This window comes from Halichoeres trimaculatus, unplaced genomic scaffold (genome assembly GCF_033239565.1).
Source record: "Halichoeres trimaculatus isolate MK-OKI-2021-1 unplaced genomic scaffold, fHalTri1.1 fHalTri1_scaffold_21, whole genome shotgun sequence".
NCBI lineage: Eukaryota > Metazoa > Chordata > Actinopteri > Labriformes > Labridae > Halichoeres > Halichoeres trimaculatus.
In genome coordinates, this window is record NW_027437199.1 from 16,727,941 (window position 1) to 16,747,044 (window position 19,104).

At 38.8% G+C, this 19,104-nt stretch overlaps 1 protein-coding gene across 9 annotated transcripts in view; it reads right to left on the minus strand.

Moving 5' to 3' along the window:
* LOC141810724 (protein PHTF2) overlaps window positions 1-19,104 on the minus strand; it is a 55,821-nt gene that overhangs the window by 23,492 nt on the left and 13,225 nt on the right. For all 9 annotated transcript variants that reach the window (XM_074698507.1, XM_074698509.1, XM_074698506.1 and 6 more), the window contains one exon: window positions 10,043-10,123. In XM_074698507.1, the coding sequence (XP_074554608.1) occupies window positions 10,043-10,087 (45 nt within the window). In that variant the 5' untranslated portion in view covers window positions 10,088-10,123. The remainder of the gene's footprint in view (window positions 1-10,042; window positions 10,124-19,104) is intronic.

Sequence of the window (19,104 nt, forward strand, 5' to 3'; positions counted from 1 at the left end):
CTTACACTCCCTCACATTCACAAGGACGCATTTAGGGACCTGAACATGGTAGCTTTTGATTTTTCATGAATCTGTACTCGGTTGGTACCTATAAAAGTACCTAGTTCGGTACCCACCCCTTGCGCTACGAGGTTGAAAAGTGACAACAAGCAAACTTTTCAGTGAGGCACTCATCTAAATTCCAGTCTTCAGCGTTATCCACTTTATCCCTCAAGAAAATCAGGCCCAATAAATATAAATCAAATATATGGAAAATACACTTGTGCCGCTCTCTCTTAACGGTCAAATGTAAATGTCTGTCAAAATTTGCAGCTAAAAATATAAAGATGTTTTTTTCTTTAGCCAGTTTTTAGCCATTCCAGATGGTCTTATATATGTTTGTAGGTTACAGAAACGACATCAGACTCATTTCCCGCCTCTTTCACAACTGATTCAGATCTTCCCACAGGAGCCTTAAACTCAGTTTTTGGACAAATGGACAGAATCAGGTTTATGATTAAAAGCTCCAACCTCCTTTCATGAACCTTATGGTGAAACTTCTTAGTTAGCTGATGTATAACTTCAGATTTAAGTGTAACATAAAACCCTGTGTGAAATATTAACAACTCAAAAAGTCAAATCTGTCCTTTAATAACGGAAGATGATATGACTTAATGACCCCTTTTTAAAAATGTAATATGGCATTAAAGATAACTCCTCTTCTCATTCAGCAGACTGAATTAGATTTCTGTGAGTGTAAAATCATGATTTGACTGTGACTTACTGACAAACGCTGCTGAGGCTCCACCACTGGAGAACAAACACTTTAATCCAGGCCCTGAATGCCATTAAATCTGACGTCTGATTAACTGTGTGACATTGGGGCTGACAGCTAATTTTCCACATCACTCAACCTATTAAAAACACACGCACACACACGCACACACACAGATAGGAGAGGACGGTGGGAGTGTATGTGGAGGACAGCCAGAGGGCGAACATGACCAGACTACGGAGCAGAAAGATAAAGCAGGAGAGAGTGGAGATAAGGAGGGCAGGTATGGAAAGAGGGATACATTTCTCCAACACACACACACACACACACACTCACACAGGACTTGTTACATCATCGAGGGATAAGGTGACTGTGAGGTAGAATTAACAGCAGTGGAAATCCTCTTATCCACACGCCTTCTCATGCACTCACTCCCTTATCTTTAAATTTGGTCCTCTACTTTCAAAATAAATGACAGGAATTAGTTTTATTCATGCACTTGTTAAAAAAAAAGATGCATGAAATGAAAGTTTACATTTGTAATTGCTTCGTCATGTTGGAAGATCTGCCTTTATATCTCTCATAAAATTCAGTGATTGGAAAAGCAGATCAAGCAGCAAGAGAGCATCAGACAAGAAGAGGAAGATGATGCCAACTGTGCTGCTGCTGCAGTGCTGGGGTCACCATGACGACGGCTGGAGAGAGAGGGAGATGGGGATTATATTGGTGAAGCTACAGAGTTATGTAACAACCTCCTCTGCAGTAGGATGGAGTCTCACACACACAGACACATACACACACAGATAAATGGATGCTGGTTCGATGGGATGTGGGGGGGGGTTGTGTCGCAGGTTTAACACATTGACACACATATGAGGCGTCGGTCTAAGTGTTAATCGGTGGAGAGAGATGACATTCATTCAATATCTGTAGAGACTAGCTTGGGTTTAAACTCAGGGGTCAAGTTTCCACCTGATCCAATGATTCAGGAGGAGAATCATTGATGTGGACTAGTCATGTACCCATCGATCAGTGCCAATTTCCTTAATTTTGGGGAAGCGGAGATCGGCCCGTCTTTACATATAAAACTGATCTTATATACCTCCAGGAAGGTCTGACAGCCAGCTATTGTTGCTTTTTGCTCTGAGACCTAAAACTCAGGACACTTTATTGGTTGTTTAGGTTAAAACATAAAGATTTGATTGTTTCACAGGTATTGTCCAATGATTTTCAATAAAATAAGGTTGGAACATTGGAGGTATACGCTGTCAGTTATAAAAAATAAAAAGTAAAATTGGAAATCGGCAGGTCAGCCTTTATAAAGATTAGCAAGAAAATTGTGATCGGTGCACCCCTACTGTGGACTTTTAAGCTGCTGCTGAGCGATAGGAAGCAATGTGTCAGAGTCGATAACTTATCTTCTACCTTCTTGAATACAAAAAATGGGGTTCCACAAGGGTCTGTATTGGGCCCTGTGCTCTTTGTGATATATATTAATAATTTATGTAAAAACATCACAGACTGAGGCTGCTAAAACAAAAGCAATGTACTTCTCTAGATCCAAGAGGACAGTTGAGGATAAATGTCAGCTTCTTACTCTGCCAAATGAGGGGACTGAATGGGCTCATTCTTTAAAACACCTTGGTTTTCTCTTGGATGAAAACCTTTCTTTTAGTCTTCAGATCCTGAACTTATCAAAAAAAACTGAGGTGAAGCTGGGCTTTGTCTACAGAAACAAAGGATGTTTTCCATTTGTTCCTCAGAAAAAAAATGAAGCAACTTTTTTTTTTTTAATCTGTTCTTGACTATGGTGACATTCTTTATATTCATGCTTCAAATGCCTCTCTAAAAATGCTGGACTCAGTTTCCCATGCTGCATTGCACTTCAAATCAATGTGTTTTGTAAGTTGGCACATCTTCATAATAAAAAGAATGGAGCATGGGAATAAGGCCATACTGAATGATTTGCTGTCTTATTTATGCTCTTTACTGACTCCTAAGGTTGTAGCTGGCTGTAACCTTCAGTCAAATAGTCAGACTTTTTGTGGTTCCTTAAACTCGCTCTGTCTTTGGTCAAAGAGCTTTTAGTGTTTTTGCTCCTTCATCTTAGTCTGAGCTACAAGGTCATCTGAAACCGGACAATCATGTTAGCTTAGACTATTTTAAAACCAGGATCAAGGATCACCTGATGAGTCTGTGCACTTGTTTCACTGCCAAACGCAAGTTTATGACCTCGTTGTATTGTTGATTTATTTCTGTGTATTGTCTTGTCATCTGTGTGAAACTTTCTTATGCTGCTGTCTTGGCCAGAACTCCCTTGTAAAAGAGATCTTGTATCTCAATGGAATTATTCCTGGTTAAATACAGGTGACATAAAAAACAAAAATAAATCAAAATTTGTGTTTATCACAAATTCAGTTTGTCTGTGCTTAAATCATCTTAAGAGCGATGTTGCAAAGTTGAAAATATATAAAAAAATGAAATTGTAAGTCCAACCAGGGGATCGTTTTGAGGTATTTACTTTGTGGGAGTGAGCTGGAACTGGTTGACTTTCTCACTGAGTGATGTTTACAGTTTGGCGTTCACTTGGAAAACATTTGAGAATCTAAATTATGTGACGCTCACACTGCAAATCATTCATCTGCATCTTTCCAGAACGTCAGTGAACTCTGCTGTGTTGAACCATGTCACCAGTGTGAAGGAGGCAGCTATTTACACACACTGAGGTGTGGTCAGCTTTGACAAACACTGATTAACCACAAGTGAATTGGCACTTTTGGTAAGTAGGTTAGTTTCAGGTAAAAGTGGCAACTAATGGAAGATTTTCAGTATAAAACGGCTGCATGAGTTCAATTATTTTGTACAATGAAAAGCTGTAAACCTGAACTTATCACCTTGTAATATGATGTGGAATAATTCACTTGATACCACAACTAAATTAACAATAACCAAAATATAATTTCACCATTGGTCTGTCTTATGCATGTGCTTAGAGATGTGTTATAAATCTAAAACCATCATCACTTCAGTTAAACTCAAATCCTGAGGTAAGACTTGTGTTGGACAGCTGGCTGTGGCATTAAAACGAACCCTTACACCCTGTTTCCAGGTGTGACCATGGAAACACACTCCCACATACACAAAGGTGTTCCTGTCAAGTGAGTGTGTTTGTGTTTGTGTGTGTGACAGATGGGAAATCTGCTCTTGGCAGGTAGAAACAAACAAACACAGGTCATTCATTGAGTGAGTGCAGAGATTTTTTTAATACCTGCCTGTTGAACTTCTCAGGTGAACTAAAAGTGAGTTCTTGTTGAACATGTAGAGTTTTTTTTTCTACATTTACGGCAGGTTTAGGGACGTCACCAAAAATTACTTTCATGATTAACACAGCTGATTATTTAGACAATCCAGCTTCATGAACAAGAAGGTGAAAACCAATGTTTTAATTTTGAGATTAATGTTGTACTTGAGTCACCAAACCTGAGTCTGGTGTTCAAATCTAGTCTGACAATTTTAACTAACAAAGCAGCTTGGAGAAAATGGTTGAACGTAAACAACAGTACTTTCAGCATCTCTCTTACTTTGTCTGTTTCTCTGTGTCTATTCTGGACAGATGTCGGTCAAAGTTTGAACTTCTCTCTCTCTTCTCCTCGTTGGTTCTCTTAATTGTCAAACATGTTGCTCTGCTTGAAATCTCTGACAGCAACAAGTGCAATTTGAAGCATTTTTTTTTTATCCCTGCAGTGACTGCAGCAGCACAAGGATGTGTCCGCCTTTCCTCTGCACTGCAAAAAAACTGAAATCTTATCAAATTTTTTTTGTATTTCAAGTAAAAATTTTCTTAGAATGCTTGATATGAGCCACATTCAACTTATCAGTCCAGAGAAATGTCTTTTTTGAGTTATCTAAAGATGCTATGAGGAGGATTTGTTTTAGTTGGATTCCCTTGTCGCCTTTCTCCGCACACTGTTGTAAATAACATTTACAGGTATTTATCAGTACAGCTACGTAGTGCTACGGTTTGAAACGTGACATCAAACAAACGTTGTAGGAGCCGGCTACATGTTAGCCCAGTGCTCCGACATATCTGTTGGCTAACGTGACAACAAGTAAACACTGTCAGTTTGTAAGTAGTTTAGTAGACTCTCAAGTTTGAACAGACCACTGCAGAATAACTGCTGACTGTGGGTTGGAATGAACATTAGCACAAACAGTTTAGCCCCAGTGTTAAAGAGTGATACAGCCCGACCTAAAGACTAATTAGCCAAAATTAGTCAAAAACACAGATCTCAGTGTTTTATCTCTTCTCACTACTAAACTTCATCAGCTAGTGAGGTGTTGTCATAGAGACCTAAGACGTGCTGTAAATCAATCAGGTCCTGGACGACCTGAACTGGAAGCTAAGAAGTAGTAATTTAAAATAACCTGTAACCAGCAATATTGGTGCTGATAATCTCATTTTAAAGTGTGGATTACGATCAGGCATATATCTGGAAGGGAGACTTTTTCAAGATCACTTTCAAACTCCTCACAGCCCCTTTAAAGACAAAAATTAGGTCTGAATTGCTTGTAACAAGTAAAAAAAATCTGCCAATGGAACAAGATAAAATTGCTTAAAACTACAATAATGTCTTATACAAGTATCTTTTTACTTATTTAATTGGCAGATTTTTTTTAACTTGTTACATGCAATCCAAACATCGTTTTTGTCGTAAAATAACTTAAAACAAGACATTTTTCTGGACTGATCAGGTGAATGTGGATCATATTAAGTGTAAAAGGACATTTTCTAGTGAAAATAAGACAAAACGTTTGATAAGGTATCATTTTTTTGCAGCATTATATAAAGTTATTAAAATTCTTACATCAAAATGAAAACCATTTATCTCGATTTATATGCTCCAGTCCTCAGCTCTGTCTCCTGAGAGCTAATGTAGCCAACTCTCAAGTTTGAGTACAAGTCTGAGTCCACAAAATCCTGAACAATAAAAAGCCAGCATACTTCAGTGTCTGAGTAAGCAGCCAGAGAAAGTTACTGACAGAAAATGATGTTGTGGTGTTTGCCAAAATAAGCAAAGATTAAAAGCCGAAGTCACAAAATAAGTGGAAAAAGTAACATTTATGTATTTGTCGTCTTTTTCAAATATAGCCGTGTCCTCCAAACAAAACTATTAAACTCATAAAGTTGTGACAATCCAGTACTCTCACCCACATACCGAGAATAATAACTGTGTCACTTGTCTGAAAATAGGCCGTAAAACCAGCGCGCACACACACACACACACACACACACACACACACACACACACACACACACACTTACATTGGCTGTAAGCTGATTTATTACAGTGTAACTTTTAAAGCTCAAATATTTCACTCACACGCCAAAAAGGAGCTGGCAATTTACCACCAACTGGGCAAAAATGAACTCAGTGCATCAGGCTTTGAAGGAAATAAAACAAGGAAGTGAGTCTGCTGCAGTCACAGGAATAGTCTCCACGGCTACATGTGCTTTGGTGTGCTGAGACAGAAAAAGCAGCGTGCACACTGACATTACTGCGAGTCTATTTGCAGCGTGTCTGCAGACAAGGCACGGACGGAAATATAGAGTGCGTCATGAGGGGTGCTGCCTGCTGGCGGCTGAGGCAACAGAGCTCAGGGCAGCAGTGTGAGCCCCAGGGACTGCTGGGAAATCTACAAAGATCTATAACCTATGAAATCTATAACTTCCACTAGTTCAACAGATTTCTGTCCATGCACTTTCTCCACTATCGAAAACAAGACAGAGCTGTGTTATCAACAACTTTTCGGGCTTTAAACATCAAAAGTACACCAAGAGGAAGGAAAACTCTAAAAGCGTGATTTCTAATACTTTAAATGCAGACTTTAAAGGGACAGTTCACTAAAAATAATAAAAAATCTGTTTTCAAAGAGAAAAGGTCACTTTCACAGAAGATAATCCCTTGAACACTGAGTTATCTCACTGTAAAGTACTCAAAACATCCACAGCTCTTTCTGTGGATTATCACAGGCATCAAGGACAAAGCTTTTTAAAAGACTGCTGCTTTTAAATATTTCAAAGGCCATTATTTACTGCTATTGTTAAAGGCTGTAAGCAAAGAAATGAATAAAAAGACTCATTAAAAGCTGGACTAGTCAGAGTCTATTTACTTCTGTACACTCAAGCAATCAAGGCAACAAACATTGCAGGGATTTCTCCCGCTGTTAGTCTTCTTCAGAGCTACGGGATCACCTAAAAATACACACACACCTTAATAGTGTCTTGAGGGCAGTGTTTGTTTGTTTGGCGAGATTTCAAGGTGCTTACTAAAGATACAAGAGAGAGCTGGAGATAGCCTTTGCTTTGGCATTATGCTAAGCTGATGCTAAATTTAATGGAACATAATAGCTGCACTGAGAGTGTGTTTGACCTCTGAGGCGTGCATACGTGCCCAGTTATCTGTTTCCCTCTCAACCCAAGGAAGATAAAGCCATGTGAATCATTAAAAACCACCCTCTAAAGAGACAGAAAAACCAGAAAGTCCTGTTTGTTGAGAAATATTTGCGTCTGTTTTTGGTGTTTTTCTGTGACATCCAGGAACTCAAAGGAGAAAAAGAGCTCAGGAGTCGTCTAAAAGTAACAGCAGAGGTTAAGGAGCCCTGAGGGCAGCCAGACAGGTGTGAGCTGCTCCTGAAAATGGCTTTATTCATCATGACTCAACGCTTGCCGTCACTGGAGTGCATCTGCCTCGACAGGCTCAGCTGAAGACACAAACACAGCATGCTTATGTAAATCAGCAGACGACAATAATGCTATAAAGTCAAACAAATCAAGTGTTTTGAATCCAGCTTTTAGACAAAGAGAAAAAAAAGCTTAATTAGGGACCAGACATCACTTATGCCTCTTTACTGTATATGTTTAGGCTTAGTTTAAAGACGACAATGTTAAAGCAAAGCCAGGAGAGTTGTTGATTAGACAGTAACTGTTTGTTCCAATCAGACACCAGAGCTCAGACCTTTCATTAAGCTTCAAACTTCTCATATGAGTCATCTCCATGTGATGTGATTCCAGAGAAAGTGCACGCTGACGATACATCTGCCAGGTGTGAGCAGAACATCAGAGAGACAGAGACGGAGGCAGACAGATGAAAGGCTAAAAAAAGACAGATATGGAGGGAGAAAGACAGACAGGGTCATACTGACAGACAGACAGACAGACAGGCCTGAGAGACAGGCGGGGTGTAAGCTGAGAGCTGCAGGTGGGGGGAGCAGAGCTGAAGTCCAGCAGAGGATCTGATATCTGAAACCATGGAACAAGAAGATACACAACACCGGGCTGAGGACACTGCCAAAGAAGTCTGCATCAAAACAGTCTGCGCACTCTAATACCCAAACAGCTTATTTTAACTCTACATCTTCAGTGTATTTTTTTTAATAGATCTTTTAAAGATGGACCACAACTTAATGTGAGTTTAGGGCAAATGTTCTAGGATAATAAATCCATCAAAAACTTTTGCTCAAGCGACTGCAAGATTATGATTGTCAGATTAAATCATTCAGCAGCACCTCTAACTCACTGAGGATACATTTAATAAGAATTTGTTTGTTTCTCTGTAGTTTACTTGAAAAATATTAAAGCTCCTGTGAGAAGCTGTGAGCTGGTTTCTGTGTTTAATTCCTGTGTCCATTGTAACGGATCAGGTGTGAGAAGAGATCGTTTGCAATACACAAAAAAAAATATAGATGGGTACCTTTAACATTTCAAACAATATGGTCCCTGGCAATCAGTATCGGTACTCAGCAGTAACAATTTTCAGTACTTTTTGTGTTAATGTGGTAAAAAATATCAATTTGTTTAATAATGAAATGTATTTTTTTCAGTTTAACATATTTATTCTTCAATATATAACTTTAAAATGCTGTGTTCATGCCCGGGAAATCACCTTCTCTTCCACTCCCTCACAGTCACAAGGATGCAATTAGGTATCTAACACGGTACCTTTTGATTTTTCATGAATCAGTACCCAGTACTTTTCACAGACTTCAGTCGGTACCCATAAAAGTACCTAATTTGGTACCCATCCCAAAGAGAAACCCTTTGATGATTTCTCTCCTAAAGAAAATACTCAACGTAATTAACATGTTTTACTGATTGACACATTTTACACAGGAGCTTTAAATAATGAAGAGACTTTCTTGTAGTTTGTAACAATTCTAATAAAACTGGAACCATTGAAGAGCTAAAAACTTAAATTATTCAGGACGTCAAACTTAAGAGAAGAGGTCATTTCAAGTCAAAATGCTTTTCAGTAGTCACTGCTAACTATTTGACAGACACCCAAATATTTCCACTCCACACAGGCAGACATAAGCAAAAAAAAAGACCTGTTAAGTTACTGTGCAAAGTTGCTGCTGTGCTGTATTATGTTATTAGGAATGTTATTATGTTATTATGAACTCATATTATTTGACAACTTTCAGATGAAAAAAAAAAACACTCTAAAAGCACATTACAAGATGAGTAAACATGAACTATTTGATTATTTATGTGTCAAACAAGTATTTGAATATTCCAAAATTGCAGCTCATCCACATTTTAGAGGGTAATATTTTCAAAGCTCTTGTGTAGCATTGTTTTTGGTGCCCCCAATGGACAAAAGCTGATCTCTCAGCTCTTTGCTGATCTTGCCTGCAACCATAAGTAAAGTTTTCTACTGAACTATCTCATCCTGACGTCCTCCTGCAGCCTGAGAGGCATTGAAAACAAGTGAACAGAAATGATCGGTCTTGTCAAAGATGATCTCGTTTGTTTTTGTCGCTCGTACAGAAACATTAACATTAGGATCAGTCTGTTTAATAACCGTTATAAACTTCTCAGTGACAAAAGAAATACTAATTATTTACTGTCAGACATTATAATGAAAAGTGTCATACTTGTGATCAAACTGTGAGAATACCCCATGGGCTGATTTAGATCTAGTTCATGTATTTAAATTACTCTTTTATTTATCTTTTTTTTTTTCATTATTTGTTCAGTACATAAGAAATCAGTAAGTTAATCCAGTATCTCTTCTGTATCAAAGGTTGTTGGACTTAAGGTATTGTATGACAACTTATCTCCACACAGCTCACAGAATGATGATCATCCAGAAGTAACAGACCGTTCATCAAATCTAAAAACTGAACCAAGTATACCACATATCTCTCTCTTATATAAATTTTGTATCAGCTGTGACATTTGACAAACCAAGCCAGCGGGCAAATGTAAGAAAAAGTAACAAGTCTTACCTTTTTCTGGTACCACACCACAGCATCTTTTACTTTGGAAGCCATTTACATTTCCCTGCTCCCCGCCTAGGGCATCTTAGACTGAAAACACACAGCAGGAGAGGAGGAGAGACAGAGAGCACAGTGTGAGTGACTGAGTAACGAGGAGTGTGAGGGCGACTGAGGTCTATATACCTGCAGGAAGGTGTGTCATGACCACTGACGAGGCAGAGAGGGAGGGGAAGACACAAACAAACACACTGACACACGAGGCAAGAGATTCAAGAGTAAATTTCATTTCAGGCAAACATTCACAGACAATATGCTCCCAAATCACGCACACAAACACACACACACACACAGACACAAACACACACACAGACGCACACAAATCTCAGCGTTGAATCGAGTCACTCAGACAGTCTGCATTGGCATACATCAACAGAGTTTCTATTGGCTGGTCAAAGAGGTAAGACTGTTACAGAGTTGGTTCAGAGCTGGATGTTCCCAATGAATCACGTTCTTACACACACACACACACACACACACACACACACACACACACACACACACACACACACACACACACACACACACACACACACACACACACACACACACACACACACACACACACTCTGAGTACGGGAACTCTTGGAACGGTTGTTGGATTGCTTTCAGTGTTGAGGCATGTAAGTGACTGGCTAGAACAGACAGGCTTATAAAACACACTCTGCCAAACACACACACACACACACGACTCTGTGTTGCTGAAGTTTGGTAAAGTACCAATCACCCTCACCAAGTTTAAAGAGGGGGTATTGTCCTTTTTTAAAAAGTTGTATTTCTTCACCCTGGTGCCCCCTGTAGCTTTGCATGATTTACAGCTCTTTTTTTTCACACTGGTGTTTTTAAAAAAAAGAATTATTCCACCCTCTGTCTAAAACAATTTGTTTTAGCTGTGGTCCCTTTAAGGCTCATCCCACCACAAACACCCATCCCTCTGTCAGAGACAGAGCTATAAGCAGATCTTGGTGTTTGAAGCCGCTCTTTCATCTGGTCATGAATCAGTACAAAGATCTTTATGCCGTGACATCATTTAAATAAGCCTCTCTAAGCAGAGATCTCACATTTTCTTTTTTAACAGAGCGTTTTGATCAGTTTACAGACAGATTCAGCAATTTCTTCAACATATGCAATGTAGAGGTTTGAAAATACACACAGATTTAGTACTAACAACCAGCATCTTTACTGTATACTAGAGATAGACCAATAAGGATTTTTTGGGGCCGATAACGATACTGATTATTAGTAGGCAAGGAGGCCGATAACCAATATTTGAAGCTGATATTTATTTGCAGTCCAAGTGAAAATATTGGCGTAAAAATTTTGAACAATACAAACTCCAACACTTAACTGCAATCAAATGCCTTCAAGCATATGCTTATTAAACAGCTCCCAGGCTTAGCAGCATGTTTATAAAGATAAATGGAAACTTTAAATAAATAGCTAATATTTTCAACAGTAAATAAAGTTTTCCAAAATTTCTATGTAAATGCAATAAAAACTGGACAGAATGAGTTTGTGCTGCCTTTTACAGGCGTGTAATGCAGTTTAATTAATTTTCTGTTTTGTTTAACATGACTGATTTTAAATGACCATCTAGGGCTTCCATAGTGTGGACAGGGAGAAACTCTGTGCAATAAAGCATCAGAGCCAAAACAACACAGCTTTAAATGGGTTTCATATCGACCGTTGGATTAAAAAAAAAGGCTGATGCCGATTTGCCCCAAAATGCCAAATATCAGTCCCAATAATTGGCCTGGCCGATATGGGCAGCATGTTGGCACGCTGGTTAGCGCTGCTGGCTCTCAGCAAGAAGGTCTCAAGTTTGAATCCTGGTTCAAGCAAGTCAGACTTTCTGTTGAAATTTGTGTGGCTCCCCCCCCCACAGTCCAAAAAAAGCTCATCAGGTTAATTGGTGATTCTAAATTGCCCGTAGGTGCGAGTATGGTGACCAGTCCAGAGTGAACCAACCCTTTGACCAAAGACAGCTCCAGCTGATTGAACTGATTGAACCCCCTCTTTAAACATAAACATTGTGTCTGCTTATCAGTTGTAGGGATGCACGATATATCGGTATCAATATCGGTATCAGCCAATGTGTAAAAGTGGGCCGATATTTACTCATTAGCTGCCATTTTCAGAGCATCTTGAAGGATCTTTTAAGACCCAATATTGATATTTGTAAATATCGGTTAATTATCAGTCATAACAGCAATGTTAATGTTGGATATTGGCCAAAACTTTCATATCGGTGCATCCCTAACCAGTTGTACTGTGGTGTTATTGTTATTACGACTCAGGTATTGCAAATACTTTTGTTTACAGTTGTATCTTATCCCATGATGTCTTATTATGAGCCATCTGACCAGTCCCACTCCTGTCCCATGTGCATGTGGAACCTCCCACTGAAGGTCTTCACAAAATTGGTGAAAGGGTTAATAAGTCATTGTAAAGAGCTTTAAATGGTATTCCTTTTACCATTTACAAGTATATCATCACAAAATTCATAGACTGTTAATTTTTTGACTATGAATTGATGATTGAAAAACTAGTGGGGTGATGGCACGACAGGGTGTGTGCGTGCATCCGTTTTGGTGAGCTGTGTTTGAAACTGGATCTTCTGGAGCTGGAGGTGAAATGAGTCAGTCCGTCAGGTTAAAAAAAAAAGGAACAGAGAGCAGAGTTTCATGTCATCTATGTAAAATGAAACTACACTTGAAAAAAATGTCAAAAGTTGCCCAATGTGAGCGTACTCGAGTAATCTTCTTAACACATCTGGCATTAATACAAAGGTTTACACCTCTAGGTTGCTGGAGGTGAAAGAGGAAGAGGAGAAGAAGAAGTGGTTGATAAGAAAGTCTCTTTTCATTTCTTCCTCTCCCTTCTTTACAAGTCTAACTATAAACCTTTTTTTATCTCTGTATTACATAAGTGTAGTGTTTTCCTGCTGTGTGGGTGGGAGTGACAGAGCAGTGAAGAGATGGAGAGTCATGGTAGGTGACGGGAGCGAAGAGCCAGGCTGACTCAGCGGGGGGAGCGGCTCTTCAGAATATAACTGATTAAACTCAATATGACAAAAACACACACAGATTATTCATACAGTTTCTAATATCTCTGTGGCTTTTTTCCATCACTTTTCTTTTTCCTGCTTCTCCACTGAAGCTTTTCACCTCTTGTTTGAGCCTTTGATTTGAGGCAGCAGAGCGCAGACACCCTGCTTTGCATGTGAAAGCTTGTCCGTCTGCAGGGAGCAGGCATCTTCACGTGTCTGTGTCATTCTTTGCAGTGAAGTTGCTTTATCAGCACCATGGGGCTTGGTAGAAATGTAGCTACTTGTGAGACGTTTAAAAAAATGTGATGAGTCAGGGAACTGAAGTAAGAGAAATGTAGGAGCATGAAACCAAAGTGTAGTTTTGACAGCTCTGCAGCTTGTCTGCCAACAGCCAAACCACAACTGTTAGTGTTTGTATGTGTAAAGGCTACACCTCGAACAGATAGAGCAGAGTCAGTGTGCAAATGTTCTCAACTGAATGAAACAGGAAGCAAAGAAAATTGTGAACCTAAAGGCAAATGTGAACGGATGCAGCACATAGATCTGGGCTCCACAGTGCAACAGAAATTTGAGAGGGTGATAAACATTTTTTCCAGGTCCCACTGGTGCATCTGAGTACGTTTCTTTCACAAGTGCATCACTTCTCTGTGATCTCCTGTGACCAAATTCACATTCATAGTTGGATCATATCGTGGTCTTTGCCTCTGATTGGCTGTGGTCCTGTCCACTCACCGTTTAAAGGTGTCTATATTAAAAAGTTGCTTGCAACCTGAGTGCCAGAGCAGCCAACTACAACAGAAAAATAAATTAATGAAGAGAAAAATGAAGAAATATAGAAACACTGAAAGGTTTTTCCTCAAGAAAACCAAGCCTACTGTTGAAACCAGCCCGACTACTGTCATTCCATCTGTCCCCATGACTGAGAGTCCGTCCAGCCAAGACACAGAGCCCTCAGTCCCTGATATGATGCTAAGTCCTTCATGGATAACATCAGACCCAGTACCAAAGGAGACAACTGAGCCCATGATATAGCCTGGTCCTGGGACTCAAATTAAAAAGCCAAAATTTTAATCTTCCAGAAACATTTTCCCTGGCTGGGGTACCACAAAGGACAGGATGCGATACACAGTGTTAACTGTCAGGATTGGGATCAGCATATGGCCGGTAAAACCATATTTGGAGGTAGGTCAACAAAGTTTTGTATCAAAACTTTATAAAAACTGGTTAAAAAAAAAACATACTATGTGCTTTGACAGGTGTAAACTGTTTTTCAGGAGAAGGCAGTGATAATTGGATCTTCTGAGGAATCGGGAATGATAATCAAATTCAATGTTGCATACAACAATGCCAAAAAGGTGTTGCAGTTCACAAAATTTAAACCAGAAATTCTTTTCACGATAAAAACAAAATGGATTAAGGGCGCGGTCACATGGGCCATTCTAAACATGCTTTAGGGCTGAAGCGTGTCTAAGCACGGCACGGTTTGCCAGTGTGACCGCGTCCTAAGCAAGTGACAACCTGCTTCAGGTCAGTGAAGCACTTTAAACACTTTATATAGTTTTGCTTTGGACAAAGACAAACATTTCTCTACATCTTATTATTGTTTCAAAATGTGGTATGTTCAATACCGTTTTTTTTTTTTCAGATCAATACCATGAACTCCCTCTTGAGTACTCACTGACACCGAGTACCAATACTGCTACTTTTGATATATAAAATTTCAATCAACAGTCACAGATAATTTCTAACAAAGACAGCACAGTCACTCTGACCTTAAGTTCAAAATAAAATACAAAACATTCTCTTTGAGTTTATGGTTTGCTTTTAATAAATTAAAAAAAGTCCAAAAAAAGAACTAACATTGGTTAGAGCAGGGGTTGCCAACCTGAGGGTCGACACTTTGATCCATTCATTATCGTTATTATGAGCAGTGGTGTACCAATCAATCTAAGTTTTTGATATATTGATGTTGTGATCGGTATTGATCAATACTTGGGTGATGAGATTGATACTTAAGTTTCAGTTTCTTTTCTCGACTTTTACATGTGCTCATAGCTATATGGATAGATAGATGGATGGAACTTTGTCTCTTCTTCGGTAAAACAGAAACTTGTCTTAGACACGGCTCCAATTTGGAATTGAAGCACGCTTACAAACGCAATAAATGTCACTTCAAAATCTGGAAGTGTATGATTTTTATCTTATGTCCTTTCGTTTATGTGCGAGAGGAAGTGTGTTTTTGATGTGGCTCTTTGTAGTACCACAGTAATTTTTGTGGCTCTTGGTCTGTGACTGGTTGGCCCACCCTGGGTTAGAGTTTTAGTTCATTTTTTAAAGATCAACTTAAGTGTAAAATAAAACAGTTTAACTGTTAACTCTCTCTGGTTCTTTCATATTGTCTAAACAGGACCTGATGCAAACTACAACAATGTAGTGCCAACTACTGGCAGGAGGACCTACTGGATGTAAAATATTTTTGCTTTGAGTATCAGCTGCTGGTATCGGCAGCCTTTACAAATACCGATACCTTGAAATATGGCTGGTATCATCACACCTGGTATTGGTACTGGCCGATCCCTATTAAAAATCATTCACATTAAGACATGGAGAGCCATAAAAAGATGGTCTTATGGCGTGAAAGGCGACAACATGAAAAATTTGGGTCATCTAAATGTTGTGCTGGTGCACTTTAAAAAATAACAGGTGCAAAAACCACCAGCAGACTAATGCACAATACTGCACCAGAGTCTTCTCCCAACATTAATACTGCTTCATGATGCTTGGTGTGTGTGTGAGGGAGGGTGTGTGCGTGCTCTTTTTCTCGAGAAAGCCACAGACATTTTTAGCAACAGGAAGAAAGACTCTTGCTTGCTCTTATGATTACAATCATTACTCCCCTCCTCATTTTTCAAAGTTGCACACTTCCTTTCTGCGAGTACATCACACACACTTCCTTGATACAAACGAATCTGACTTTAACTGGACAGATTGGGCCATATAATGTTTGCTGTTCACACCTATTAATGTGTTTACACTGTCAACAGAGGCCTTCATATCAAAACATCAGTGGTGAGACAGGTAAAGAGGTGATACAGGCAGAGAGAAGAAGAAATACGTCCACTGAGATGGAGAGGGGACGGAGGTATGTAGAGCAAACAGCACATCCAGTGTGAGAAAGGAAGAGTATGTTCTGTTCCTATGTAACATAAACAGAGAGGCAGACACTGAAGAATAATTTATTTTTCAATCAAACATGAGCGTAACACACCCGTCCTGAGCTCAATCCCACACACCTCTTACACCTCAGTTACTCTGAGAAAGACTCAGAGTTTTCAGCTCTGGAGGAAAAGGAGGGTTTTAAAGTTTTAGCTTCATATGATACATGACTGATGTCGACTCTGCAAACCATAGAAGAAGAGATGCTAGTGCTACAAAAGCATTAACCTCAAAATTAAAATGAAGCAACACATTTTTAAAACAGAAAGTAGAGCAGTTTGATACAAACTTTTCACAGCAGATTTCTGTGTTATTTCCACCCTAATTCTCCGAGCTCTATCTTCAAAGAAGGAAATGTAATAAGAAACTGATATGGATCCATTATTTATTCAGTGATTGCTGATGTGATGTTGACGTGTAGTGCAGCCACATGCAACTTTAATATGAATTTTTTGCACCTCAAAGGAACAAAAAGGAAACTTTCTTCTGATCCTGTCCTGTGTGGGCATGAGTACTACTCAAAACAATCTCCTCCTGCTTCCTTTTGACTGACTCAGGTAACACCTCAGCATGAAAAATGTAAACAACGGCTCCTCAGCTGCGTGGGCTCCACATTTCTTGTACAGGTTCAGAGAGTACAGGCAGTAAAAGCCAGTATGGCAAAGTCAAAGTCAGGTCTGATTTGTAAGTCAGACAGCACTGAGGATGCAGATTTTTGTGCTTTCTGTTGACTATAATCCTCAAGGTTGAGCCTTCAGATACTTTAGAAAATACCATGGGTAAAATTCACAACTAAGAGGGTATCCTTCCTGATCAGAAGATAGTGGTATTTACTGTAAAGCAGCTTTAAGACCTTAAGTTAAAGTAGGGGTGCACCAATCACAATTTTCTGGCTGATCACTGATCTTAAAAAAAGCCTGACATGCCAAGAACAGATAAAAAAAGTTGCTTCATTTTTTTTCCGAGGAACAAATGGAAAACATCCTTTGTTTCTGTAAAAGAAGCCCAGCTTCACCTCAGTTTTTTTGATAAGTTCAGGATCTGAAGACTAAAAGAAAGGTTTTCATCCAAGAGAAAACCAAGGTGTTTAAAAGAATGAGCCCATTCAGTCCCCTCATTTGGCAGAGTAAGAAGCTGACATTTATCCTCAACTGTCCTCTTTGATCTAGAGAAGTACATTGATTTTGTTTAAAACCAGCCTCAGCCTGTGATGTTTTTACATAAATTATTAATATATATCGCAAAGAGAAAAGGGCCCAATACAGACTCTTGTGGAACCCCATTTTTTTGTATTCAAGGAGGTAGAAGATAAGCTATCCACTGTGACACATTCCACAGTAGTCCACAGTAGGGGTGCACCGATCACAATTTTTTTGGCTAATCTTTAAAAAGGCTGGCCAATACCAATTTTTATTTTTATTTTTATTAACTGACAGCATATACCTTCAAAACCATTGAACAATACATGTGAAACAATAAAGTCTTTGTGTTTTAACTTAAACAACCAATAAAGTGTCCTCAGTTTTAGGTCTTAGAGCAAAAAGCAACAATGGCTGGCTGTAAGACCTTCCCAGAGGTATATAAGATCAGTTTCATATGTAAGGATGAGCCAATCACTGATCACCCAAAATCAACTAAATCAGCACTGATTGATCAGCCAGCCGATCGATCGGTGCATGTCTAGTTAAAAAGGATGCATTTTTATGCATACGAAGGCACAGTCAGAAGAGTAGTTTCAGTGCTGTAACAAAATATGGTGAGAAATAGAATTTCCACTCTCTACATTATCAGTGGAAAAAAGAACGAAAGAGAAAAATAAACAAAGAAGAGTGGCATCAAGCTCTTGAACGTGGAGGGAATGTGATTGGAGAAGTATTGTAAGAAATTTTATCAACCCAAAAATCAAAGGATAATCCTCACTTGTCCCACAACCCTGCTGGAGACAGTGTGGGGAACATGACATAGACTACACTCATGTTTTGGCAAGTATAAAAATGGATGAGTACTGGGATGAAGTGTGGAAAGAAATAAAAAAAAAATCTTAGGTTATGAAATTCCTAAGACGTGTAAAGAGCTGTATCTGGGAAATTTAACACAAGAAAATATTCAAAACAAAGACCTTTACCTGGTTGGAATATTACTTGTGGCGTCTAAGAAAGCGATAACAAGAAAGTGGTGTAAGGAGGACACCCCCACTCTGAAAAACTGCTTTGACATTAGGCCTGATTCTTTTATGTTTTTGGGTGTGGCGAGTCAATTTAAACTGCAATTCTTTAATATTTTCTGATTTTGGGGATTTTTTGTTTGTTTTTTTAACCAGACTATTTGAAAAAAGTTGAATGAGGATGTCTACAGACTATAACAGGAGCCATGCTTTCCCAAAAATGCACATCACATGTGAGTCAGTTTTTAAGATTTACTCAAGGGATCTGACATCTCAACTTTTTTCCAACCCAGCTTTAAAAAAAGACAGAAAAAGTGTTTTTTGAACAAAATATCACAATTTTAAACCGTAAACAAAAATCCTGATACTATGATACCATGATTTTTTCTCCCAACCCTATTGTACTCTGTGGAAAAATTACATGACATGGAGATCTTCATACACCATTTAAGACTTCAACAATCTATATGTCACAGAAAATCAAGAAAAAGTAAATTGACTTAAAAAAAAACCCATCAGAAAGTCTGAGAAATTTAGACTATTCAAAAAGAGACTATATGAACTTTTAACTGACACCAAAGTTGT